At 53.6% G+C, this 25,725-nt stretch overlaps 3 protein-coding genes across 3 annotated transcripts; 1 reads left to right on the top strand and 2 right to left on the bottom strand.

The window, feature by feature from the left end:
• Window positions 1-1,693: 1,693 nt before the first annotated feature.
• On the bottom strand, window positions 1,694-14,210 carry HPS4 (HPS4 biogenesis of lysosomal organelles complex 3 subunit 2). The gene is made up of 12 exons (XM_066331520.1): window positions 14,078-14,210; window positions 13,246-13,389; window positions 12,144-12,251; window positions 11,482-11,598; window positions 11,263-11,357; window positions 9,965-10,037; window positions 9,247-9,280; window positions 8,599-8,695; window positions 7,363-8,251; window positions 4,920-5,052; window positions 4,517-4,625; window positions 1,694-2,950 (listed from the first exon to the last, which is right to left on the bottom strand). Exons 1-12 carry the CDS (start codon window positions 14,177-14,179, stop codon window positions 2,779-2,781), a joined length of 2,073 nt encoding a protein of 690 aa, XP_066187617.1. The 5' UTR covers window positions 14,180-14,210; the 3' UTR covers window positions 1,694-2,778.
• An 842-nt stretch (window positions 14,211-15,052) lies between these two features.
• SRRD (SRR1 domain containing) lies at window positions 15,053-16,924 on the top strand. The gene is made up of 7 exons (XM_066331518.1): window positions 15,053-15,213; window positions 15,288-15,328; window positions 15,418-15,554; window positions 15,630-15,728; window positions 15,818-15,972; window positions 16,199-16,244; window positions 16,530-16,924. The coding sequence occupies exons 1-7, from the start codon at window positions 15,068-15,070 to the stop codon at window positions 16,734-16,736; spliced, it is 831 nt and encodes a 276-aa protein (XP_066187615.1). The 5' UTR covers window positions 15,053-15,067; the 3' UTR covers window positions 16,737-16,924.
• TFIP11 (tuftelin interacting protein 11) lies at window positions 16,270-25,685 on the bottom strand. Its single transcript, XM_066331517.1, has 12 exons — window positions 25,313-25,685; window positions 24,801-24,954; window positions 24,389-24,545; window positions 23,951-24,078; window positions 23,330-23,482; window positions 22,120-22,629; window positions 21,220-21,326; window positions 20,818-20,986; window positions 20,383-20,626; window positions 19,641-19,783; window positions 19,002-19,167; window positions 16,270-18,361 (listed from the first exon to the last, which is right to left on the bottom strand). The coding sequence occupies exons 1-12, from the start codon at window positions 25,507-25,509 to the stop codon at window positions 18,006-18,008; spliced, it is 2,484 nt and encodes an 827-aa protein (XP_066187614.1). The 5' UTR covers window positions 25,510-25,685; the 3' UTR covers window positions 16,270-18,005.
• Window positions 25,686-25,725: the final 40 nt, after the last annotated feature.

The following is a 25,725-nucleotide window of genomic DNA, read 5'->3' as shown; positions in this document are numbered from 1 at the left end:
TTTCCCACCCAAACCATTCTGGGATTTTGTGATGTCAGTGGAGCCCAGGCTGCCAAGGAGCACAGGGAGCATCTCCCCCAGCCTGCCCGTGGGGACAGCTGTGGGTTCCAGCCCCACTGCCTGGCCCAGGGCAGCAGAGACTGGCCTCAACCACCCCCAGAAGCAGCTGCAGCACCGAAGCTCCCTGGGCCCCACAGAAGCCATCAGCTTTGCCAGAGCATCCACAAACCATTTCAGGAATTGCTTCCTGCTGCCTGCACTGATGCATCAGAGGCAGCAGCTTCCCAGGAGCAGCTCCAGGACAGAGGGTGTTGCTCAAATCGCCTCCAACTGCCTGAAAACCAATGCCTTACCCCCTTCAGCACAAAGCCAGTTTGGCAGGGCAGGAATTACTCCCCACAGCCCCTCCCTGGCAGCTCTCAGACAGGCCCAGCTGCTTCTCATCCCCTGATGCTCAAAATGCCCCATTTTTAAGCATCCTTTTCAGCACAGGCATTGCCCTGTGGGCCAGGAACTCTCTGTGTGCTGGTCCCTCCTGACCAGCACAGGGCTGGGTGGGCAGGCTTGGGCTGGGTGGGTAGATGCAGCCTGAGCAGCTGAAGGAGCAGAGCCAGCCCAGCTGTTCCTGGCCGGCAGACGGCTCAGCAGATTGCAGCAGGAGATCCTTGACGGCAGCAGGCAGGAGCATCCATCCAGTTTGTGCTTTGCTGCTGTGCCAAATCTCCCTCCTGTCCCTCCCAGGCTTTTCCTTCCACTTCTCTGTGTTTCCTGCTAGAACACACAACCACTTCCCAAGCACCCAGGCAGATCTCCCCAGGGAGCAGAGCAGGCTGGAGCTGCTGCTGGTGCTCCAAGGCTTCCTGTCCTGGGAATTGCAGAGGGAACCCAGATATCTGCTGAGGGCACAGAAGGGACAGGCTGAGCAGCATCTCCCAGAGGGGTTCCTTGGGTCAGCTGAGTAGGGATCCCAGAACATACAACCCTCATCCCTCCTGTCTTCTCTCACCCCACCTTCCTGATCCTCCTCACAATGTTCCCTGTGCTCCTCCACAGAGCAGTTTGTCCATCACCCACCGGAAGTGTGCAGGAAAATCACCAGGGAAGCAGCACCTTACCTTGTGCCATCTTCCACACAGATGTCACTGAGGTCACCAGGGTGGCTCCAGCTCAGGCTTCCCATGGAGTTTTCACTCCTACGCTGCCAACAGGCTCCTGACAGTCCTTCCATGCCCAGGATGGGAGCAGTGCCACACGACTCTGCTCCTGCTGAAACACCTCCTCAGCTGCCAGGGCTGGCAGATGGGTGGCATTTGTGCCCAGCCACCTCTGAGCAAGCAGCTGGCTCATCCTCTGGAGTCCTCTGAAATTCCCAGCAATGTCTGTGGAGCAGCCCTGGGATGGCAGAACAACCTTGGGAAGTGTCTGTGCTGGAGTGGGACCGGAAGATGTGGCAGTGGTGACCTTCCTGTGCCCAGCTCTGACATGAGCCTGCCCAGCACCTCCCCACGTTCATGTCTCTGCTCACCATCTCTTGGTGACACCAGTCACACATCTATCCCTCAGGAAGCTTCCAAGCAGCTGCTCTGCAGGAATGATTGAACCAACAGGCTCTGCCTGTTCAACCCCACCATTGCAGGAATCACCCTTGGCACAGGGTTAAACAGCTCCCACAGCCCAGCCCATCACACCAGGAACCACAAACATGACAACAACGTGACTCTGGCTGCTGACACACAGTGCTGGGATGAGCCTTGGAGACTCCTTTATTTCCACAGTCTCACTGAGGGGTGTGTCTGCACCAGCAGCAGGTTCCAGCCCAGCCAAACACAGGTATCCATCCCTCAGCCTAAGCAGCCACCACCATGGGCTCCCTCAGCCACCACTGACTGGGGACACTGTCAGAGGAGAAAGGGAACAGCTGCTGAGGGGATACAAAACCTCTTTGGTCCCTAAAAAAACAGCACAATCAGCTAAGAGGCAACCTCAGGGTCTGCAGAGTGGGCAAATGGAGCAGTAAGAGCAGTCAAGTGAGGTCCTGCTGCAGGAGGGAGGGAGCACAAGGCTGAGGGACACTTACACCAACATCACCATCACCCAGCCCCTGTGAGGCAGCACGGCCAGGTGGGCACAAGGAGGGCAGGGCTGGGCTGGACCATCACTGACCAGGGAGGTGTGGAGGGACAGGGACATCCCTCCAGAGTCACCTGTGGTGTAAAAACTTCCTGGGAGCACCCAAAGGGGGACTGTGAGCTCTGCAGTGGGATTGTTCTGCTCTCAAGTGAGAACAGGCAGGCATTGCTAACCAAGGTAAGGCACTAGGTCATGGCAGGATCATTCCCATGGATTAAGGGATATAAATAAAGCCAAAGTCTGACCAGGGCAAGTGCAGGCACAGACAGTGGCTGACTGACATCTCTGAAAGGCAGCAGTGCCCAGGGGGCTGTGTAACTCAGAGCAAGGTGAGGCTTTCCCTCAGATCAAGGCACGTGGGGAGTCTGCAGAGCACCAAGAGAATCCCAGTAAAGTCCATGTAAACCAAGTGCCCCAAGACGCTGTGTTCTGTCCTCAGTCTTTGGTAAATGCTGTCAGTGACACCTGCACTGGCCCAAAACATGCTGCAAGACGGGGCAAGGAGTGTCTCTTCCTCAGCACCAGGCAGGCTGGAGACCCCACAGAGGCAGGGCAGGGCCTCCTGCCTCTGTCAGCACAAACAGCTGAGATTTTCCTTACTGGAGGTGAACATTCCGCAGGGCTGAGCCATTGTCCGAGCACAGCAGCTCACAGCAGGTTCACCCCATGCTTCAGCAGCTTCTGCTTGGCCTTGCTGGGCAGGCTGAAGGCACTGTCATGCGGGTTGGGGACGCCCGAGTTGCGGAGTGGAGCTCCCAGCTGCTGGAAGTAGGTCTCCTGGACAGGATTTCGGCAGGCATACACGGCTGTGGAGGCGTTCCTGGAGGGGCAGGGAAAGGCAGGGGTCACACTGACAGCTCTGGGCAAGATTCACAGCTGGGCACTGGGCTCCCAAGTTTTGAGAGAGACTTTCAGGTGTCTCAGCATGGGAACATGGAGCTGAACAGGCACCAAACCCCTGAAGGCCACAGGGAACCAGATTCCATTTTCAAAGGGTCTTAGCATCCATAAAAGGGAAAGTGGGATATCACAAAATCATTTAGTTTGATAGACCTCCAAGACCATCAAATCCAACCTATGACTGAGTCCAATCAGTGCTCTGGACTGGGTGACAAGGTGGGGACTGGTCACAGGTTGGACACGATGGTCTTGGAGGGCTTTTCCAAACTCAGTGATTCTGGGATTCCACGTATGGCCACGCTCCAAAGATTCCTCTTGCTGCCAGCCCAGCCCAGGACACCACCAGCCTGGAACACTCCTTGTGCCCAACTTCTGTCCCACTGCTGCTGGCCACAACCAAATCCCAGCACAGCACCTTGCAGCAGGAACCACGTGTTCAGTCACAGGTGTGATGAAGCTCAAGAAGAGTCAGATTCAGTCACCACCAAAGCCATGATTAAAAACATTAATTAAGGCTAAGAATCCCCCCTCCCTGAGTATTGCCTGCAGGAGGGCTGGCAGGGAGCAAAGCCAAGGACCCTGGATTCCTCCTCAAAGAAGGAAAGCAGCAACTGCTATGTTTGCTGACACCCTTCTGTGACAACTCTCCATAAAAGAAAGCAGTTTTAGTCATCTTGTTACTCAGGCTGATTCACACATGGAGTTGCTTTTTTCGGGGTAACAGGGAACACGCCAGCTTAGCCAGTCAGTTTAGGATTGGATTTAAGGAGCCAGCGAAGCTCATGCTAAACAAGGAGTTCTCCAGCACTGAAGTGTGTGATTCACATTCCCTTGGCAAGCGGTGCCAGAGCAGTGAAACCGTGTAATTCCCAGGAGCATCTTTATTTCATCATGTTTTGGACAAACAAGCAGACCAGGTGGGTGGAATCTGTGCACTCCCAGCTCAGCTGAGGAAAGGGGTGTCCACTTCAGCTGTGGCCTGGGGAAGGGTTCTGGATGTCAGGAAAAGCTCTGGATTTTGGGAAGGGCTCTGGCTATGATAAGCCCATCCTGCCTGGTGCATCACAATTGAGTTTGCCATGCACATCACAGTGTGTTTCCAACCCAATAAGCCGTGCAAGAAAACAATATCTAGGTTGCCAATTCTGGGCGCCTTTGGCTCCCGGCCGAGACACAAATTTATTAGGAACAGCTAAATTTAAAACTGCGTCTTAGAACCTTATGGTGCCAGGAACTGGCAGTTGTGTGAGGGTTGCATCTTAATCCAAGCCATGGCACCACTCGGCTGTGCCCTCAGTCCACCCTCCTGGTGCCACTGCAGCCTCTCAGCATCCAGGCAGAGCACGAAGGAACCCACAAGTCAAATCGAATGTGACTGGTCCTTGGGTGTGGTCACAACCTGTGTCAAAACCCAGCCAGGAAAAGGGTTCTGCCCTTCTGTGACCACCCCTGAGCCTGGGATAGGAGGGCTGTGAGCACCCCTTACCTGATGATCACTTCTGAGGCCGTGGGGAGCTGGCTGAAGTCGGAGTGGATGAGTGTGGCCGCCCTCAGGAAGTGCCGGTCCAGGGGCCCGGGGGTGTGGGGCAAGTTGGCTGCATGACAGGAGAAAGGGGGTGTTAAAAACCCACTCTGCAGTCTGGCCCTATTCACTGAGCAGGAAAAGGCTCTGGAGCTCACCACAGACCCTGGACAGCTGCAGAACAGCCTGGGGACACCTTCAATGCCAACAGACAAAGCTCCACCAACATGGCCTTTGATCTGGGCTCTGTGGTGGGAGCTATGCTGAGAAATGCTCCTGAGAAGGTGTCTCAGGCGTGGGAAAAGGCTCCCATGAACCCCATTCTCCTCACTCTTCCCTCCTGCAGTCCCTGAGGATGAAGACTCACCTGTGAGGACGTTCTGGACACAGTCATAGTGTGTGAAGCTGTAGTTTGTCCTGGCTGAGGCCGAGGAGTCCTTGGGCACAGTCTCCCTCAGGTGGACCTCGAGGCCATTCAGGGAGGCCAGGCTGCTGTGGTACTGCAGGCAGAGGAAAAGGAAAAGCTCAGAGCCTCACCTGTGCCTCTCCTGGGCTTCAAGGAGGTTCTGGAGAGAGTTCAGGTGACACAAGGACTGGACCAGACTGGACCCTTCCTTGCTGTGCTGTCCAGGCTCCCACCTAGAATGGCTGGGAAATTTGGGCACGGAGGGAAGCAGACAAGTCACAGAGCTCCTAAGGCAGTGATGGGGCTCAGAGCAACCTGGTCCAGTGGGAGCTGTCCCTGCCCATGGCAGGGGTTGGAACAGGACCAACCTTTAGGGTCCCTCCCAACCCAAACCAGTCTGGGGTTCTATGACTCACAAAAGGGCCCTCCAACCTGAAAATCTGCCATTAAGCCACCTGATGCTACTAATTACAGGAAAATGCAAGGCCCCATTAATTTACCATCAACCATTACTCTCCAGGGCTCATTTCACACGATTTACAGCCCCAGCAAGGGACATTCCTTTGCTTACACCGGGCAGCACAAACACACACAACAAAGCAGTGAATGAATGCCAAGCTGCTGTTCTGGATGGATTTTCAGTAGCCCAGAGGCCCTGATCATGCTGAGGCTCCCTGGGCACAGGCAGGGCACAGGCAGGGTACCTCCACCACTCCTGGGAAGATTAACTCCATAATCCTCATCCTGCCAATGCGCTTTTCCCTACTGGGGAGAGGATCAAGCCTTTGTTCAGCAGGACTGCAGTGCCTGGCCTACCCTTGACCCCTGTCACAGCACAGATTTTCCTTTCTGTGCAGTGAAAAGGAGGGATAAGACCTAAAGAGCAGCAGGAGGCGAGGCCAAGAGCCTCCCACTCCACAGAGAAGGTCTGGGATGGAACCCGCCCTCCCAGAGGCTCGCAGCTGCACAAGTAGCATATTTTACCCTTCTTTGGTGTAATTTGGGGGCCTCAAAGCATTCAAAAAAACATTAATTATAAACCAGCTTTGACATCCCTGAGAGCTGAGGGTCATTTTTAACCTACAGATAAACAAAGGGACGGACAAGCCGAGGTTGTGCCTCAAATCCACCAGCAGCAGAGCCCAGCTGCACCTCCTCAGACACTGCTCTTCCTCCTTGGACTATGGGACATGCAGGGCACCTCTCCTGAGGGATAACACACCTCAGCAGAAGAGCCCAGTCACAGCTGAAATCCAAGCTGTGTGACGGAGCAGTTTTGGTGAGATCCAAAACAAGGGTATGTGAGATGGAAGGAGCACGTTTGGGAGAAGAGAAACCTGAATGGAATTGAGAGCTTGTCAGCCCCAGGGCAAGACATCAAGGCAAACGGACTGTGCCATCCCTGTGCAATAGGGATTCCACTCCCCAGCATGACAATTCCCACCTGCCTGTGTCCCCCCTGCTGTTCCAGACGAGCAGAAAGGGGACAAAGTGCCACGTCTGGTGCAAAAGGCCCTGGCTGCACCTCCAGGCTCTGCTGATTTGGCAGCAATCCCAGCTCAGGCACATCAGCCCTGCTGTGCAGAGCAGACATTCCCCAGCTCCCGGGGCCCCAGGTGTCCCACAGCTCCGAGGGGAAGGAGCAACCTTGAGGCTCTGCATTAGTCTGAGCTTCCCTCCACCTTATCCAGTCTGGCTGGATAAGGAAATTAGGTTGTTCCTATGGCAACTGGCATATCAAACAGGGCTCTGCAGCTTTGACTCAGCTGCTGGTAGGGAGGCAGAGGCCATGCAGCAGCTCTGCAGCTGATGCTTCCTGGGAAAGATGGGGGACTGGCACATCCTGCCCCTGCAACCCCATTAGCTCCACTCACAGGGGAGCCTGGGCACCCAAACCCCACCACGGGGAAATTTGGGATTGCTCTGGTGTTCCCCAGTGCAATGCCCACATGGCATCCCTCTCCTGAGCCCCAGGAGCAGCCTGGAGCTCCCACAGCCAAGGGAACCTCTCCGGGACCTGCAGCCTGTGGTGCTCCCCGAGGGAGAGGCGGTGACGCGCAGGGCGGGGGTTTCACAGCACCAACCTCGCTTCCCAAAAAACGCCGAAGTGCCGGGGGATCCCCAGCGAATCCCAGCTCCAGCGCGGGCCCCTGGCAGCCCGCGGCTGTCTGTCACACCCACACGCTCTGCTCCGGTGCCGGCACTGCCAGACAACAGCAGCACCGGGAGCCGCCTGTGAGACGCGGCTGTCCCCGCTCCGACAGCTCCCACGCAGCCGCGGCTGCCGAGCCCGGCACAGCTCGGAGCAGGTGATGGAGGGACAGGGAGCACCATTCAATGCTCCCTCCCCTTAGCTGTGCTCCCCACCGCTGCAGCTGCAGTGGGGCAGAGCGTTCCCACTCACCACATCCTCCACGGCGCTGCGGTCCTGGCGCAGCTGCTCCTCAGCCAGCAGCGACAGCACCAAGCCCTGGATGCAGTGAACGTAGAGGCTCAGCTGGGCTAGCTCACCCCCTCTGCCACCCAGCCTGTGGCAGCTGCTGTCCCCGCTGCTGGGACATGGCCTGTCCCCTGCAGGGTCACTGGGCAGAGTTTCCTGAAGCCCTGGGATGAGCAGCTGTCTCCTGCTCTGGAGCTGTGTGTGTCCAGCAGGGCCGGGACAGTCCAAGCCCCACACGTGGTCACCAGCTGTACTGTCACTTCCTCCAGACACACGGTCCTGGCTCACAGTCCGTGGCTTGTTCTGCTCACTGGATTTTCTTCTGCTCAGCTCCTGGGCAGGAGAGGGAACAGCTGGACTGTGGCTGACTGAAAGGGAATTCTGAGGAGCACAGTGACCAACATCAGAATCTGCAGGGGATTCCCCCTTGTCCTGGCTCTCTTGCTCCCAGGAGTAAGGGTTGGGAAAGGAAAAGCCTTCCAGGTATGGACCTGTAGTCCAAGCACATTCAGTCTGGAGTGAGGACGGGCTTGGGAGCTGCTCTGTGTCACTCTCTGAGGGGAAGGATGTTTTCCTGCTGAGCTCTGAGCTTTCACTGCCTGCTCCACTCAGGTTTGCAGCTGGAGAATCCCTTGTGCTGGCTCCCATTCCAGAGGAGTCCATCAGAGGACCTGCAGGGCTGCCCAGCTGCACAGCATCTCCTGGGGTGGGTGTGCCTGAAGTGTCCTCATGGGACTCCTGCCCAGAGATTCCATCCAGGGCTTGGTTTCCATGAGCTCCTGTTGATTGTGGAACTGCCTGGGAGCAGAGAGTGCTTTGCTCTCCTCTGGGGCCTGCTGGGGTCATGGGTGACCTAGTGGGAGATGACAAATGGATTAAACACTGAGCAGGATCTCTGAGGAGTTATCCCATAGCTGATAACCCCACTGGCTCCTGACACTGATCAATGGCTGATCCATCCCCTGCTACAAAGAGACACGGGAAAAGGATGGGCTGAGGTCTAACACAGGTGAAAAGCCTGGGAATCTTACACTGCAGACTCCTAGGAATGTCCCTCCCTTGTCCACAAAGCTGTGAGCTGAGGGACAACAGATCACAGTTGGTCTGAGGAAGCAGCTCTGCCCCAGGCTGCTCACAGCAGGGATACAGACACGGGAATTCTGCAGCAAATCCTGCCTCTGGGTCAGGCTGCTGTCCTACCTGGCCATCCACTCCACTGGGAAGTCCCTGAGCACGGAGAGCTCCTCTCCTGTCAGGAACACCGGGATGATTCGGACGCCCGGCGGCAGCAGAGACTCTGCAAGAGCAGGGAAGGGGTGAGGATTCAGCAAACATGTCCCAACTTGAAAACAGAAACCAAACCTCATCAGCCCAAAGGCTCCTGCAGGAGCTGCAGCCTGCCATGATCCTGCATCCCAACTGAGCTGGGCAGCCTTTTCCCATCCTGCTCATACCCTTCATGCCTGGCACAGATAAATTTCCCCTCAGTGTTTCCATCCTGGCAGGTATCTCCACACTGATGCTGCGAGGGGATGGCTGGAGGTTTGGACTGCAAGCACCAGCCATCTGTTGTCAGGGCCTGGCAGTGGCCAAGTGGCCACATGGGGAACTGGAATTAAGGCAGGCATGGCTGGGAATCTGCAGAACTGGAATAAAACCCAAAAAGAGCAAACCCAGCAGAAGGAGCTGATTCTGATCGCACAGCACAGGCTGGCTGGTGACAGCAACACCCTCTGGGATATTCTGGAGATACTCCAGCACCCAGCACAGCTTGGATGTGAATCCCAGAGAACCAGCTCGAGCTCCCATGCAGGGAAGGCAGCCCATAGGATGCAGCTGGATGCTCACCATGTTCCTGTGGCTCCTCAGCTCCAGGCTTGCTCTGCAACAAAAGCCAAGAATCAGCTCTGTGGATGGAATAGGGACACCAGGACACCTCTGTCACCCTCCCAGTGCCCCAAGGCTGAAGCAGACCCCACACCAATCCCCAGCAAATGCTGGGACTGTTTGGTGCTGGGAAGGGTTTTGTTCCTCAGGGAGCTCTCAAAGCCAAGGGGACCTTCCCAAGAACCAAAACACAGGACAGAGCCCAGATTTATCATCACCACCTGCTCAGGGCACAGAAAACTCCCTTCATTCAAGCAGAAGAACAGCAAAGGCAGTCTTCATATCTGCATACCAATGGCTTTTTATAGAAGATCTTGATCACATAAATAATAACTTTTGACAAGTTTTAAAGCAAATGAAAACTGCTGTTTGTCCCTTTCAGACATTCATTTGGTGGATTTCTCAGTAAACAGCAAAACTCGTGTAAAAAGCCAGTCAAAACATCGTATAAATGAGAACTCACAAATTCAGTAAGTTAAAAACTGGGAAAAAAAAAAAACAACTAATTCCTAGTGCAGAAGTCTTGGAACCTTTTTCAACCATAACTAATAAAAGCTTTAAGCATCAGCACCAATATTTGTCCTTCTCTGTGGTGACACATGCCAGATCTGTGTGACAAGAGCTCCCACACTACAGATCCTTACAGGAATCTGCTTGCAGGGAATGTTCAGAACCATACCTGGCCTGGGGACTCGCTGCCCTGCAGGAGGACTTTGGCAGTGAGTGCAGGTGGCAGCTGGGTGCTCACAATCCTGAAAGGACAAAGCAAAGTCAGAGGAGCACGGAATGGTTTGGCTCGAGAAGGAACTTACAGATCATCAGTTCAAAGAACTCTAATGACTTTTGATGACAAAATATCTCTACCAGACAGACCAAAGACACAAGGTGACCCACCCTGGTGCAGGACAAGGCTCCCAAGTCCCTCCTCAAGTCAAATGTCCAGGTCCCTGCACTCTCAGGTGCTGCAGTGAGTCACTCCAGTGTCCTGCCTGCAGCTATGAGGTCACTGCCTGGCAGATGCTCTCCCTGTGGCTCATTTCCAGTGCTCGTAAAAGGTATCACTGGAACAATTCATGCCAAAGAAAAATGGCACTTGAGTGCTGCTGCCAAGGAATTCTCGGAATTCCCCACCTCCTGTCTTTCAAGTCCACCTTGGAGGTTTTCCTTGAAGTCATTCAGTCATGTTTGATTGAAAGAAGCTGGAATTTCTCATGGGGAATCCAGGCTCATCCCCCTGTGCATTTCCTGTCAGTACAGACCGTGGTCCTGGCCAGCAGGTCAGACAAACCCAGGGACACACAGACTCACCTGTCCTGAACTGCACATCTGCAGAGGGAACGCTGCTGGGAAAGCACAACACCCACTCATCTCCCTTTTCCTTGGTGACTTCCCCCAAAACAGCCTCAGAAATTCAGTCCTCACATCCTGCTGAGTACCAAAACCAGCAGATTTCTACTAAAACCCAAGTCTTGAACTCCTTCATGGTGATGGAGAGACTGTTCACAAGGGCCTGAAGTGACAGGACAGGGCAGCAATGGATTCAAACTGCCAGAGGGCAGGGTTAGATGGGATATTAGGAAGGAATTCTCCCTGTGAGGGTGGTGAGGTCTTGGCACAAGTTGCCCAGAGAAGCTGTGGCTGCCCCTGGATCCCTGGAAGTGTCCAAGGCCAGGTTGGATGAGATTTGGAGCAACCTGGGGTAGTGGAAGGTGCCCCTGCCCATGGCAGAGGGTGAAACAGGATGGGATTTAAGATCCCTTCCAATCCAAGCCATTCCATGATCCCATGACTCCACAAACCCCTCAGTCTCAGTGACACACAGACAGACAGAGACTGCCTGGCCTGAAGCTCTGATGTCCCTGCCAATAACCAAGAGCATCCCTTGAGCCCTTGCTCTGCTCCCTGCATGCACCCCCTGATCCAAGCCCTGGAAAGGGGTGGAATTAACCCTCCAGAGAACTCCTCCTGGTCACTTACAAGCCTTTGTAGAGGATGCAGCCTGCCAGGACATGTGGAGAGCGCTGGCATGTCTGCAGGATGAGAGCTGCCTTCAGCAAAAGCAGGGGATCCACCTGGACAGGAAAAACCAGGGCAGTGAGGCCACACAATCCTGGGAAACCTCAAAGCAGCAAACAAACAAACACAGTGGCACTGGAGCAGCTCTAGAGCCAGGCACTGCAGAGGACAGGCTCTTACCTTGGTTTTATCCAGATGCCAGAGAGAATTGAAAATCCTGTGGAGGTCACTAGTGTTGTTTTGGATGTGTTCGATGTATCTGTCCCACTCCCTGCTCAGCTCCTCCTGGGAAAACGCCTGTGGGTGACAAAAATCCCCCACACTGTCACTGCAAAGTGTCCGTGCCCTCAGGATGGGAGATGCAATCCAAGCTGGGAGGAAATCCTGAGGGAAAACTGTTTAGGGTGAACATGTGGGAAAGGTTCAGCAGAGCCCCACAGGACCTCGAGGCAAAGGAGGGGATGACCTGCTCACTTTTCCAGGTCCCACTTCTTGGATGCATGACCCTTGGCAGGAGGAAGGCAACACTGCAGAGCTGGGACACCACAGGAAGTGTTTAAACCTCCCCAAAAGTCACCGTGTCCCCAGTCCCCCATTACCATGTCCTCATATCCCCAGACCCCCTTTACCATGTCCCAATCTCTTGTTACTGTGTCCCCATGTCCCCAGTCCCTCATTACCACATCCCCGCGTCCTCATTCCCTCATTACCATGTCCCAGACTCTTGTTACTGTGTCCCCATGTCCCCAGTCCCTCCTTACTGTGTCCCTAAGTCCCCAGTCCCTCCTTACCATGTCCCAATCTCTTGTTACTGTGTCCCCATGTCCCCAGTCCCTCCTCACCGTGTATGCACCACGCACAGGGCCCTGGTAGAAGGTGAAGAGCCCCATGAGCTGCTCCAGGAGCCGCCGGCAGCTCACGTCAGGCAGCTCCACAGCACAGCCCAGCACCTGCAGCAGACACAGACAGGGATGGAGAACGCTGCCTGGCAGAACTCGGGCATGACAAGTGAGAACAACTCTCATCACTTTCACACAAGGACAGGCAACTCTGTGCAGGCAAACAGCCCTTGGGATCACAGCCACAGGAAAAGGAAATGCAAACATGCCCACACAAGAGCCCTGGCACAGACAGGATAAATAAATATCAGAAATGCAGCGCTTCAGACACACTCACTTCCCACGTTAGATGACCTAACTTGATGCTTTAATAGCTAAGAACATTTTCCTGAAACTAAGCACTTCAAAATAGTCCAATTAACTCATTATTTATATTATGATGATGCTCCATTTGGTTTTTTGAGTTGCTGAAACAGAAGCAGCAGTGCCGATTAAATGGGGCTGACTGGCCTCAGCCCAGTTCCTAGGGGATGGTTTGGGGCACTTTTGTCACGACTGCCACATGCTGCTCTTTACATACTAAATGTCTGTGGACACTGACAAAGCTCTCAGGGCTAGAAGGAAAGAACAATCTGACTACCAAACAGCGACTGTGTCCTTACAAACTGCAGCACATGGAACCCTGTTATGCCCCTGGACCCCTGGAAGTGTCCAAGGCCAGGTTGGACAGGGCTTGGAGCAGCCTGGGATAGTGGAAGGTGTCCCTGCCCATGGCAGGGGGTGGAACTGGAGGAATTTAAGGTCCCTTCCAACCCAAACCAGTCTGGGATTTTGGGATTCTGTTTCCAGCCAGGAACATTTTAAGAAATCCATTAGGGTGTGGGCACAGAAACAAGCTACTTAAAATTTTTCTGCAGGAAGCTGAAGCGACTGCCAGGCCACAGAAAACAGAATTTAAGTTACCTTGCAATGACATTTGTGCATTGCAAGGACCTTCTCTCTGGCTGCACCCCACAGCCTGAAAAATAAACCCTCTTTGTCTGATCCAGTCCTTCAGCCCCTGGCTGTTTTCACTCTGTGACTGCTCCAGAGCTCCTGAACTCACCCACAGAAAGTCTCCATCCACCACCACGGCAAACTTGAGCTTCCTGAGGCGGACGAGGCTGGGAGGAGCCCCGGAGATCTCGGTGAGGCAGCGAACAACCCCAGCCATCTGCCCACACAGCAGCTCCTGCTGCTCTGGGATGGTCTGCCAGGGAGTAAAGGATTTAACTTCTCATTAAAAGAATTCAGGGAAAAAAAAATCACTGCTGTTTTCAGGTGTAAATAAAAAGTAATTATCATTTCAAGTCAATTTGCAGAAAGGGTTGTCAGGCAGTGGCACAGGCTGCCCAGAGCACTGGTGAAGTCACTGTCCCTGGAAGTGTTCAGAAAATGTGTGGGTCTGTGCCCACTACAGTGTGGCACCTGGGGACATGGCTTAGTGGTGAAGAAGGTGCTGAGTTCATGGCTGGACTTGATTTTAAAGGTTTATTCCAGCCTTAACACCTCTGGGATTCTATAAATCAAATGCAGTAGGACAGGCAAATTTCTGGGAGAAAAATTAATTGGACTGCTTTTTCCAGGCAGCACAAGGGCCTCAGGCTTATGGAGAGGAACTTTCATCCCTCGTGAGTGTTTATTCACATCACCAGGACAGACCTGGGCTGTGCTGGCCCATTCCTCAGGGAGGGAGCAGAGTGTCACCCCATTGCTGTGCCCTGAGCCCAGCCCTGCTCCACCTGGAGCTAATAGATAATTGGGATTTCTTAAAAAGTTTCTTAAAACTTTTGTGACTACTAAGTAAAGATTAATCCAAATCACGTGGAAGCCCGACCCCTGTTGATCCAGAAACATCAGCACCCCCTTTACAGGTACTGAAATAAAGCAGACATTACCTGGGAAGGGTAAAAATAACATATCCCAGCACTCGTAGGATCCCCTTCCTCCTTCACTTTGGAGCCATCATAAAGGAAAAAATAATTCCACCTAAAAAACATTGGCAGAAATGATTGTGTATTTGAAAACTGTCACCCTTCTCCCTCTCCTTTCTATTTCTTTGGAAACAAGAGGTTATTGCAAATGGAGAGACCTGATTCTTTGCACAATCACACCGAGTTTACACACCCAAAAGCAGCACCAAAAAGGTCCCTCACGACTAAATTTGACCACTTTTGTGATTTGAAAATAGGTTCTCTAACTCCACCTCTCAGACACCCAGAAGGAAAAATGGATTTGTGAGATATTGTACCCTCAGCACACGGGATAATTATTGAGAAGCATTATCCATGTGCATCCTAAACAGCTCCCAGATGCTGCCTGTACCCAAGAGCTCCCGAGGAGCAGGAGAAAGCGGGGTCCCTCTGAAGATGTGATCCCATTCTGCTCATAATTTCTGCAATACACGTATTCACTAACACGTTTTATCCTGTCCTGTCAGTCAGCACCTCGTCACAAGCTTCGTGCGGGAGTTTTCCCGTAGGACCAGCCCAGGTCTGGAGCAAAGGTTTGCTCCGAGGCGGCACCGAGGAACCCGCGCTGCTGCCGGCCCAGGAGCGGGAGGCTGGATCCGCTCCCGGCCCTGCAGTGACCCACGGGCAGGGACCGAGCTGCTGAGCCCCTGCCAGACCTCCCCCACGACCGGGGACAGCCATCAGCAAAGGGCCGAAGGCGCTTCCCGGGGCACCGGCGAGCGGGGCTCGGGCCGGGGAAGGGGCTCACCATGGCGCGGGGCCGGGCGCGGCGGGGGCGGGCCATGGCTGCGGGAGGCTCCGGGAGAGTCGGGGATGCTCCGGGCGGTTCCGGGATGCTCCGGGATCCCCTCGCTCACTCCCGCCGCCGGTTCCGGGCGCGCCCCCGGTCCCGTGACCGCGCACGTGACCGCGCGCATGGCGGCGGCGGGCGGGTGGCGAGCGGGGCGCGCGCGGCGGCGGCGGCGGGGCCGGGGCGAGGAGAAGGAGGAGGATGATGATGAGGAGGAAGGGGAAGGCGGCCCCGGAACCGAAGCGGTGCTGCGGCGGCTGCGAGAGGCGCGGTGAGTGCCCGGTCCGTGTGTGCGCTCCCCGCCGGGCGCTGCCGGGCCCCGCTAACGCCGCGCTCTCCCCGCAGGGACGATCTGCTGAGCTCCGGCTTCTGGGCGGCGAGCGCGGGTGAGTGCGGGGAGCGGGGGGTGCGGGCACAGCGGGGACAGCGGGGACAGCGAGCCCCGGCACCGCCGCGCTGACCCCGCCGCCCGCAGGAGCCGTGCGGAGCCCGCTGAGCGGCCCCGGGGAGCCGCCGGCCCGCTGCGTGTGCTACGGGCTGGGCCGCTTCGGGCGCTGCCCCGCCGCGCGGTACCAGCTCGCCTTCCTGCTGCTGCTGCTGGACGAGCTGCGGGTGAGCCCCGGGCCCGGGGGGAGCGGCGGGGGCAGCGCCGGGCCGGTCCCCGCTCACGCCGCGCTGGCCCCGTAGGTGCCGCCCGCTCGCTGCGCCCTGTTCGACCCGGCTTTCTCGGCGCGGGAGGCGGCGGTGCTGCGAGCGCTGGGGCTGTGCCTGCTCCCGGAGAATGAGGTGAGCACACGGCCGGGACAGACTGTCCGGGATCCGCGGGGGCCCGCGGACAGGCCTCGGCCGTGACGGGCTCGGCGGTTCCCGGGCAGGAGGGGAAACACGGCGTGGAGGGCGAGGCCACGGTGTTCTACATGGTGCACTGCGGGAAGGCCCTGTACAACAACCTGCTGTGGAGCAACTGGAGCCCAGTGGCGCTCTCCAAGATGGTCATCATCGGGAACAGCTTCCGAGGAATCGAGGAGAGGTATGGACACATCCCGGGCAGGCTCAGTGCCTCCCACGCTGCTTTTCTCTTTTCTGTCCCACTACTTTATTTTTATTGCTTCCAGCAGCAATTTCTCAGTTTTGCGCATTTTTGTTGCCATGAAGTTTTCAGTCGTGAGCCCTCTCTCCTGTCCCACTCTCTGCAGAAAACCTGTCTAAATCCACAGGAACATCATGTCTAACACGGACATCTTCTGTTATTGCAGACTGCTGTCCAGAATCTTGGAGAGAGATTATTCTTACATAGCAAAGGTATGAGGCAACAGTTTCAACATCGTTCCATGTTAACAACACACCTTTTAATAAGAAAGGAAATGAAATTGCCACTGGAAAGAAGAGGAGGGGGGGTATTTTGGAAACCTTTTTCCTAGACAATATAATATAAAAACTAATCACTTCAGGATTGTTGAACATCTGCAGAACATCCTGCACACAGGGGCTGAGGGTAATGTAACACCATTCTCATCCTCACTGGCTCAGCTTTGCAGGAAAGGGTTTCTGCATTGTCTATAACTTTTCCCCCAAAACGATCTTTAGGTCTTGAAAGGAGTGGAGGAAGTGGCACTCCCCAGTCACCCCCGCTACCTGGACACCTTCAATGACACCTCTGTGCACTGGTTTCCCTTGGATAAGCTGCAGGAGCTCTCCCCTGAGGTCTGGGACTTCGTGGAGGAGCCGATGTACCAAGACTGTGAGGACCTGGAGATCATCAGGAAGGGAGAGGGAGCCACTGCCAAGTCCTGACCCTCCCTGTGGTGGGAGGGCTGGGATCCACATCTCTTCCCATGGAAGCTTCTGTGCAGCTGAGATGGAGCTCAAGTAGCAACAAGTGGCATCAGGCTGTGTCAAAAGTGGCAGCACCTGAATGCTGAGGTGATGGGACATTTTTGTATCTTATTTAATAAAAAAGTAAAGCTGAGCTTTGACTTACACTTGCTGAACTACAGGAAAACTAATTCTACCAAAACCTGCCTAGAGGACCATCCACACTGCAGTGACTGCTCTCTGATTCCCTCCCCTTCCATAACAATTCAAGGCTTTGCATGTCCTACACACGTTCCAAAGCATCAGGAAGGGGAAATTATCTGAGGGGGTTGTAGTGGGAGTTGTTGGGATCTGGTCCTCAGTGCACACTTGGGAAAAGCTCCCAGATCTCATTTCTGCTGAGATCAGCTCTTAAACAGTCCTGAGAATAACCATGTCTCCCTCCAGGGGAAAAAAAAAAGTCTTGAGTTCCTTCCCTCACCTCTGTGCTCTTAACCACTGCAGTCCCACAGCAGAGAGCTAGGACAGGTCCTGGACAGAGGAACCCACTGTGTCAGGGATGTTGTGGGTACAGTAACTCACTGCCAGCACAGCACACAGGCAGCACAAGCTGTGACATCTGTCATTAGAGACTCAGGGGACTCAGCTAGGCCAGCCCTCACTCAGCTGTTGGAGCAGAGAATGTGATCCCTCCTAACCTGCTGGTAAACCTCTGTCCTAGGTGGCAGTTACAAGTGTCACCACTGCTTGTTCTCCCTTAGCCTGGCTTCCCAGGTCAGGAAGTCTGGCCCTCCATCCTCTTACCACTGCCTGAACAGCTTCTCCAATAAAACCATCCCGGCATCCAGCTCCAGTGTCACTATTTTACAAACCTGGAACTTGTTTATTCTGTTACCCAGAGGCTGTTCCTGGGTGGTGACTCTGTCCCCAGCAGGGCCTCAGTTGGCCATGTCAGTGAGTGAGGTGGGCACTCAGGGTGGTTCCTCCTTGCACAGAGGCCTCACTTGGCCATGTCTATGAGCGAGGTGGGCACCTAGGGTGGTCTCTCCTTGCACAGAGGCCTCACTTGGCCATGTCTATGAGCGAGGTGGGCACTCAGGGTGATCCCTCTTTGCACAGAGGCCTCACTTGGCCATGTCAGTGAGCAAGGTGGGCACCTAGGGTGGTTCCTCCTTGCACAGAGGCCTCACTTGGCCATGTCAATGAGCAAAGCGGGCACCCAGGGTGGTTTCTCCTTGCACAGAGGCCTCACTTGGCCATGTCAATGAGGCTCTGCAGCGAGGTGGGCACCCAGGTCTTCTCCCCTTGCACAAACACCACGCCCCTGTCGATGTAGATGACGATCCTGCCGAAGGTGTAGAGCTGCTTGCCCTCGTGCCTCTTCCCGATGACGGGCATGAAGACGATGTTGTGCTCCTCGGCCTTGGTCTGGATGAGGTCCTTGAAGTTCATGGGCACGGAGCCGGCGGCGGCGCCGATGCCGCGCTGCGCCATGTTCTCGGCCTCGCGCCGCTCCTGCATGGCCTCGTACTGGAAGTCCTTGCGCCGCTCCGTGTGCGTCAGGTAGGCGATGTTCTCCCGGGCGCCCGGCTGCATGTACCCACCTGGGGGAAAAAAACCAGGGAGAACACTGGGTGCTGAGCTGTTCCTCAGAGGGAAGCAGCTCTATCCAGGACATCGAGTCACGCAAGGCTTTTGGAGTGTGGTGTTTAAATTTGGGCTAAGAAAGGGAGCTCTCAGTTATGGAAAGAGGGCAAATTTCAGGCGCTGCTCCCTCTCTTTTATATCTTTCTCTTTTATACAATGTAACGTCCAGTGAATTCCCAACAGTCACTTTTAGGTCTAAGGGAGAGTCATGTGGAAGGGAAGGGAAGGGAACTGCTGTAAAGATAAGGAAAAGAACTGGTATCTTGCCATAAAGAAAAAAAATACCCAATAATGGCAGCTTTAGAAGTCGAGCCCTAAAGGATGATGTCTGACTGACAGGGCAAGGCTGGAAGAGGATCAGTTGTTCAACAGCCCAGGAAGCCACCAAAAATCTGTTCCTGCTTCTGTGCAGTCCAGAACTATTGAGCAGCACCTCAGAAGTGTTCTTTAAGGAGAGAGCAAGGCACAGCCCACTGAATTTCACTGCTCATGGCTGCTGTGCTGCCAGCAGGGCTGTGCCCCAGTCAGCCTCCCAGGAGCCACACATGACTGTGCTGCCAGCCCAGAGTAGCAGAGCCACTCCCACAAGCCACCTACCCACACTGGAGGACACGGCCCGGTTCATGATGTCAAGGGCTTCATTGAACTTGTCTTTGATGGAGGGATGTGCCAGCACCTGGTCTGAGAACATGGACTTCCAGCCCAGGTACCACTTGGTGATCTCTTCGTAGTTGGGGCTGTTACTGAGCCAAGAGCAGAGCACCTGCAGAACAAGGGACAGGTCAAAGGCAGCACAGGGATGTTTGTGCAGGAGAGGCCTCTCTGCCACAGAATCCCAGAGTCATTTAACATGGAAAAGATTCCAGGAGTATCAAGTCCAATATGTGACCAATCACCCCCTTATCAACCAGCCCAGAGCACTGAGTGACACATCCAGGCATACTTTGGACATCTCCAGGGATGGGCACTCCATCACCTCCCTGGGCAGCCCCTTCCAGTGCCTGGCCACCCTTTCCATGAGGAAATTCCTCCTGATGTCCAACCTGAATCTCTCTTGGCATAATTTACCACTTGGTTTATTACTGAGTGTCAGTAAAAGGAGGAACTGTTCCAATGACTACTGAGCTGTGAGTGGGAACCAGGCCAGTTCAGCACCAGGGCAGCAATTCCTGGACAGCAATCACTAAAACACTCCCCAGTTAATCAAACCTCTTTTCTCAGCCCTCAGTGTCTCACCTGCAGCCACTTTGGGAAGAAGTGTTTCTCCAGGAGCCCAACAAGGCTGGAGACAGAAATCATCCCCTCCCAGTCGATCACCCAGTAAAAGGCATCCATGTGCTGCTGGTGTGGGTTGATGATCAGCTCATTCAAACACATCCCTGGGAAAGGAGAGGACAGTTAGAAAAGAGCCTCACTCAGTTTTATCAGTGCCCTGACCTCTTTCACTACCAATACACAGAACTTGAGCAGCACCTTTTTGTTATCCTAAGGGACAGTGGGGATCTCTGGCTGATCCTGCCACAAAATTGTAATCACTGCATTTCCATTTCCAGTGATTACAGTTTGCTGCCAGAACTGAGAAACTAAAAACACTTGACTATTTTTTAACCTTTGAGCCACTCTGCATTAAAAAATCCATGGTAAAACCTTAGAACAGACCAAGGAATTCAGGAGTAACAGAGAGACATCTTACAGCCTGGTCCTACCTGACAGCTCTCAGATATTCCTGCCAGCTGGAGATGGATGATTTATAAAAAATAAGACAGAAAAGCAAACTAGAATAACCAGTAACTCCTCATATTTCTCTAATCTTTCTTCCTCTGCACAGGACAGGTAGCAGAAAACCAGAGGCAAGCTTGGCCTAATACCACTAACAACAATCTCTGATATAACACTGGCACCCAAGGATCTTTCCTTGGTGTCAGGGGGAAGGTGCCACCAGCAGATTCCCAAAACCCAGCACTGCCTATCGTCTCACCGAGTTTAGGCACGATGTTCTTGACCATGAAAGCCTCCCAGGAGCCAGGAGTGAACACATCCTTCCAGGGCTGGAGGATGAGCTTGGCAGAGGAGTCGCTGGGGTGCCATTTCTGCAGGGCGTTGGCCAGCTTGTTGCGGATGGGCGAGTACAGCGGCTCCAGCCGCGCCTGCATCAGCGGCAGCCAGGGGTGGATCCACGAGTGGATGGGCACCGTGTCCGTCAGAGGATTCCAGCTCTCCACCTTGGGGCACAACAGGAAAGATTAACTGAGCCCAGCCATCAGCAGCAAGTTTATTTGAAGCACAGAGAGCTGTGATGCAATCCCTGACTCCTCAATCCATCAGCAGAGGCCGCACACTGGTTTGAATTACAGCTGGAATTCAAACAGGGGTTCAGAGCGTGGCTTTGCTCTCCCCAGCCCTCTCCCCTCACCTCCTTCTGCAGCTTGGGGAAGATGAGCTGATCCAGAATGTTATCCAGAATCCACACAGGAACAACGTTCACCCAGCTATCCAAGAAATCCACCATGGATCCACAGTTCCTCGGCTGCCACCGCGCCACGATGTTTCTGACGTATGGCATCCAGATCTCCCACATCAGTCTGGAAAGGAACCCCAAATAAATCTAAATGAAGCTCAAAGCTACAGCCTGGGCATAAACAAACCAAATGGGAGCTGTTAGTTAAAGCTGCTTCTTTTCTGTAGCTGCAAACTGAATTTTAACAGGCCCAGCAAGGGAATCCTTGGGAAAAGCTCCCTCGTGTCTGCTCTTTTCCATCCTCGAGGAAGCAGCACAGGAAGATGCTGCACAAAGTACAAACAATTAGTTCTTTACCTGTGAAAAGCATCTGTTGACAGGTCCTGTCCACTGTGGGATAACAGCTGATCATTTTCCAGAAGGCTCTTCCACTTGGCTATGATCTCCGTGCCATAGGTACAGTCCTGGGAATGACAGGGCACAAATGCTCCTTATCCTTTTCCATTAATTCCAGCAGGGATCTGCACAGAGCAGGCTGATGGTGTGCTGAGCACAGCAGCCTTCTCACCTCCTCTCAGGGCAAGCCAGGAGCTTGCAGTCTTAATTCCAAAATCCCACAATCACTGAAGTTGGAAAAGAACTCTCAGACCATTGAGCCCAACCTGTGACCTCTCCCCACCTTGTCACCAGCCCAGAGCACTGAGTCCAATGTCCATCATTTCTTAAGTGACTTTCAGTTAAGTCCTGCCAGAGAAAAAACCCACCTTATGGTATTAATACACCTCCAAGGAGAGAAAAGGACAGTCTGAACTTTTCCAGGTGTACAGAGATATCCAGACTCTATCCCAGCTTAAACAGCACTGAGAACAGACTGTGCCTCTCTGATACCTGACAGACAAACCTCTCCTGCTTTTGCTACAAAACAAGAGCTAGAGATCTGTTTTTCACCAAATTTTTCATACCAACATTCATAAAAGGGATTGGTTTTAACCTTACAAACTCCTAAATTTTTACCCAGCAAATGTCTGAGGGTGGAGATAGTACAGGGTTTCATTTTGTCTCTTTTCTTTTTCTCCAGACTGATCAGGAATTTAAAATCTCAGAATCCCAGACTGGTTTGGATTTGAAGGGACCTTAAAGCTCATCTTAAAGCTCACCATGGCCAGGGACACCTCCTACTAGACCACTTTGGACAAGGTAACAAAGATTACTGGAGCCATCAAGTGCGAACTGCAGATAACTCAAACCAACACACACCTTGAGAGGATCCCAGTTCTTGAAGTATTCCTTCATCAGAGGATAAACTATGGCCACTGCCAGGTCCACCCTGTCTGACATCCTGTACTCCTCATAGTACTTGTCCTGCAGGGTCTCAAAGATCTTTGCACACTCATCCAGGGTCAGAGGATTCTCACAGCCTGGCTGCATCCGCCTCTCACACTCCTCCACCATGTCCAGCACCTTGCTGAGGTTGCTGATGGCCTTCTCCTCGTGGGACAGCACCTCAGCCATCTTCTGGATCTCGTGGCTCAGGTTGACCACCATGTCCCTCTCGTACTGCAGCTGCCGGTCGCTCTGGATGATCTCCTGCTCCGTGATGTCGATGAGCAGCTGCAGGTTGTGCTCCAGCTCGGGCAGAGCAAAGCCCTGGGGCTTGGAGTCCTTGCCCAGGGGCTGCTGGGGGCTGTCATCTGGGATGTTGTGCTTGTGGCTGATCTGGCTGTAGCTGTAATAAACCTTCTGCTCCCGGCCTGTCATGTCAATCACCTGCCAGCACACAACAAGGAATTCTCTCACAAAAAACTCTCTCATCTTCAAAAAAGGAGAAAATTCCTGACTCCAAACTGAAATCTGGATACTTCCAAGGAGTTTAATTACTCAAGGAGGCTGCTAATGTACACTGTGTTTGAACGAGGGGACTGCCTCCACAATGGCCTTCTCCAGACACAAGGAATTAGAACAAATAAGAGACAATCTGGAATCAGAGCCAGAAGAATCTCCTCATCTCATTCCAGTTTCACTGAATGATTCTACAATCTTGCCATTAGTTACACTATTAGTTATTGCACTTAGAACTTTTTTAATTTTATAATGAGACTTCAATTTCAGATTCATCATTTTATTGAGTGCACACCAAACAAATCCCTTACGGTCCCTTTGAAGTAGAAGACGGTTCAAACAATCCCAGAAAGGACAACTGTGCTTTCATAAGTGGGTGAGTGTTCATTATGACAAAAGTGAAACAATTAAACTTAAATTGCAATTAACCCCCTACACACACTCACATTTAATCTGTCACCACATCCAGGTGACACAGAGCTATTACATGGGTGAGTTCCATGAGGCTGCATAAGCAGTTCCTAGGACTGGCTTTACTGAGGTTACTGCTGGCTAAAATGTGCTGGTGACAGACACCAAAGAGCCCAAACTGTTCCTCAGGGGTCCCCTCTTGGCTTATCTACCTCACCTTGACCTGGGAGAGCTCCTTCTGAGGGGCTGCAAGCTGCTTGCTGATCCTGCCCTTGGCTTTCAGCTCTTCCACTGTCTTGTAGCTGTACTTGGGCTTTTTCTTGCCTCCGTTCGGGTCCTTCCGCCACTGGCTGAGCTCCTTCTGAAATTCCTGGACAAAAACAGCAGAGTTGTGGTGGCTGCTCTTTGTCACACCCCAAATCTGCCTCTTTTTACAGGGAAATAGCCGTCAGATCACCGAGGAATTTGTACAGGAAAGAACTGGGAAGTGGAAAAGCTCATGCCAAACCAGCTCAAATGCTGTGGGCCAGTCACCCACCCTATGGATTAAATTACCAGGATGTTCCTGGTCTTTTTTTATTTAAACAAAAGACAAAAACTATTTGTCTGGGGGGCTCTTCAAAGGAGGGATTCTAGTAAAGGTACTGAAGTAGAGTGAGCCAGGAACAACAAAAAACATTACAGTGATAAGGAAGATCTCCCTAAAGGAAATCAAAGTGCTCTTTGTTTTGCATGTTATATAAAATGAGCCTAAAATGTTTTCTCTGACACAGAAATTAAACAAACTGAATTCTGTACATACAACACAGCAGGCAAACAGCAAGAACCCCAGAAATACCTCCTCAGTTTCTTCTTCTGAGTCCACCACAGGGAAGTCCTGCAAGGACTGCGTGGTCCTCTCGGAGCCGTAAGCGCCCACAGCACCTTTGCCTTTCCTCTGCTTGGCCTCGATGGGATTGATGATTCCTGGCAGGATGGGAATGGGGTCAGGAGGAGCGGTTTGTGTGCTGGGAGAGAGCAGAACAGCCAGGCTTTCCCTACAAGTTACCAGATCAGCACCAATACCCTCCCTGGCGCTGCCTCCAGCACCATGGTATTTCCAACATCACCAATTCCCTATAAAATCACTCCATCCCAGCACACACCAAACTGCCAAAGCACAGCCCTACTCCCAAAGCACAGAAGGAAGTTTAAGCCACCTGGCAACTCTTTAAGGAATCCAATCTCTCTTCCAAATCGCCAGTTAATAATAAACCACCAAACACACTGACAGTACCTTGAGCATTTTTTCCCAGACCTCTTCCAGGGACATATCCCATTTTCTGGAGAAGCTTCTGCCCAATTCCTTTCGTGTGTCTCTCCCAGCTGCCAAAATCCACAAAGGACTTGGAGCCCCCTACGAAGCCTTTCTGGCTGGGCTTGAAATTTCCACCCTGTTAAAGGATACACAACCGTTTTATCAACATACAGTTGTACCAATGATTTATTATTTTGATTTTTGTTTTATCAATGTATTTGCATCAATGGTTCAAAATCCAGAGCAAACACTTCCCTTAATGACACATTTGGGCCCCTGGTTTAATTATTTCTCCCTTTTCTAGTGCTCTATTACGGTTTCACTGCCCTCCACCACAGCCTGAATTTCACAAATATAAAACAGAAAACAGTAAATTTCCTGGAGAACTCACTGTTTTTAACTTCTTGGGCACAAACTCCTTGGGAATCTCCTCCTGCTTCACAGGCTTCTCATCGTCATCTGAGTCCTCATCAGAGAGCTCCTCGGCTGCCGCCTTCCTCAGCCCAGCACTGACAAAGTTCACGGGGGCCGAGTAATCCCTAGAGCTGCAAAACAAGAGGGAATTCTGCTCCAGAGAACATTCCTGCAGGAGCCTGCGTGCTGCTGCGCTTTACAACCCCCCAAAATGGGATATCAAAGGCTGTCGAGCTGTTTAACCCTGCTTTTGTCAGGCAATCCCCATCCTCCTCCCACCCACGCTGCGAGCACAGGGAAAATCTCTACAACTGAGAGACCCCGAGGGCAGCCTTGGCCCGGGATGAGCTGCTCGGGTGGGTGTCCACAGCTGGGAAAGGCCCAGGGAACGGGGGGAAACTGCAGGGAACGAGTGGAAGCTGCAGGGAACGGGGGGAAGCTGCAGGGAACGGGGGAGCTCCTGGGGTCCCTGAGCGGGACCGGCCGTACCGCTTCCCGCCGAAGCTGGGCCGCTCCTCGTCCGAGTCGCGCTCGGCCCACACGCCGTAGGTGGCCTCCTCCTTGGTTTGGCGGTGCCGCTGCCGATGCGGGTTGAATTCGTTCTGCAGGTCCCAGTCCGACACCTCGAAACTCTCCATCTCGACGCCATCGTCTCCGTCCGTGCCGTACAAGTGCGACATCGACATCGTGGCACCGCCGGGAAGCCCGGCCTGCTCAGGGATCCCCGGCCCGCTCCAGAACTCCTGACTCGGGCACCGCCGGGACCCCGGCCCGCTGAGGGACTCCTCACCCAGCACCGACGGCCCGCCCAGGAACCGCGGCTCCGGCCGCGCCGCCAAACCGGATGCGCCCCATTCACTTCCGGTCCGCTTCCGGTAGCGCTTAAGCCCCGCCCCCAAACC

The sequence above is a fragment of the Sylvia atricapilla genome, chromosome 17, assembly GCF_009819655.1.
Source record: "Sylvia atricapilla isolate bSylAtr1 chromosome 17, bSylAtr1.pri, whole genome shotgun sequence".
Classification (NCBI taxonomy): Eukaryota; Metazoa; Chordata; class Aves; order Passeriformes; family Sylviidae; genus Sylvia; species Sylvia atricapilla.
Note: the sequence above shows the minus strand (reverse complement) of the source record. Positions and strands in the feature narration are given on the sequence as shown.

Coding starts and splice junctions, on each gene's coding strand:
- HPS4 (XM_066331520.1), bottom strand. CDS start 14,179: ATGTTTTTTAGGTGGAATTATTTTTTCCTTTATGATGGCTCCAAAGTG. Junction 13,390..14,077: donor GTTATTTTTACCCTTCCCAG/GTAATGTCTGCT, acceptor ACTCCCTGGCAG/ACCATCCCAGAGCAGCAGGA. Junction 5,053..7,362: donor GCAGCGCCGTGGAGGATGTG/GTGAGTGGGAAC, acceptor CTCTGCCTGCAG/TACCACAGCAGCCTGGCCTC.
- SRRD (XM_066331518.1), top strand. CDS start 15,068: ATGGCGGCGGCGGGCGGGTGGCGAGCGGGGCGCGCGCGGCGGCGGCGG. Junction 15,555..15,629: donor TGCTGCTGGACGAGCTGCGG/GTGAGCCCCGGG, acceptor CTGGCCCCGTAG/GTGCCGCCCGCTCGCTGCGC. Junction 15,729..15,817: donor GCCTGCTCCCGGAGAATGAG/GTGAGCACACGG, acceptor GTTCCCGGGCAG/GAGGGGAAACACGGCGTGGA.
- TFIP11 (XM_066331517.1), bottom strand. CDS start 25,509: ATGTCGATGTCGCACTTGTACGGCACGGACGGAGACGATGGCGTCGAG. Junction 20,627..20,817: donor TCCCCAAGCTGCAGAAGGAG/GTGAGGGGAGAG, acceptor TTGTGCCCCAAG/GTGGAGAGCTGGAATCCTCT. Junction 19,168..19,640: donor TCTTCCCAAAGTGGCTGCAG/GTGAGACACTGA, acceptor CTTGTTCTGCAG/GTGCTCTGCTCTTGGCTCAG.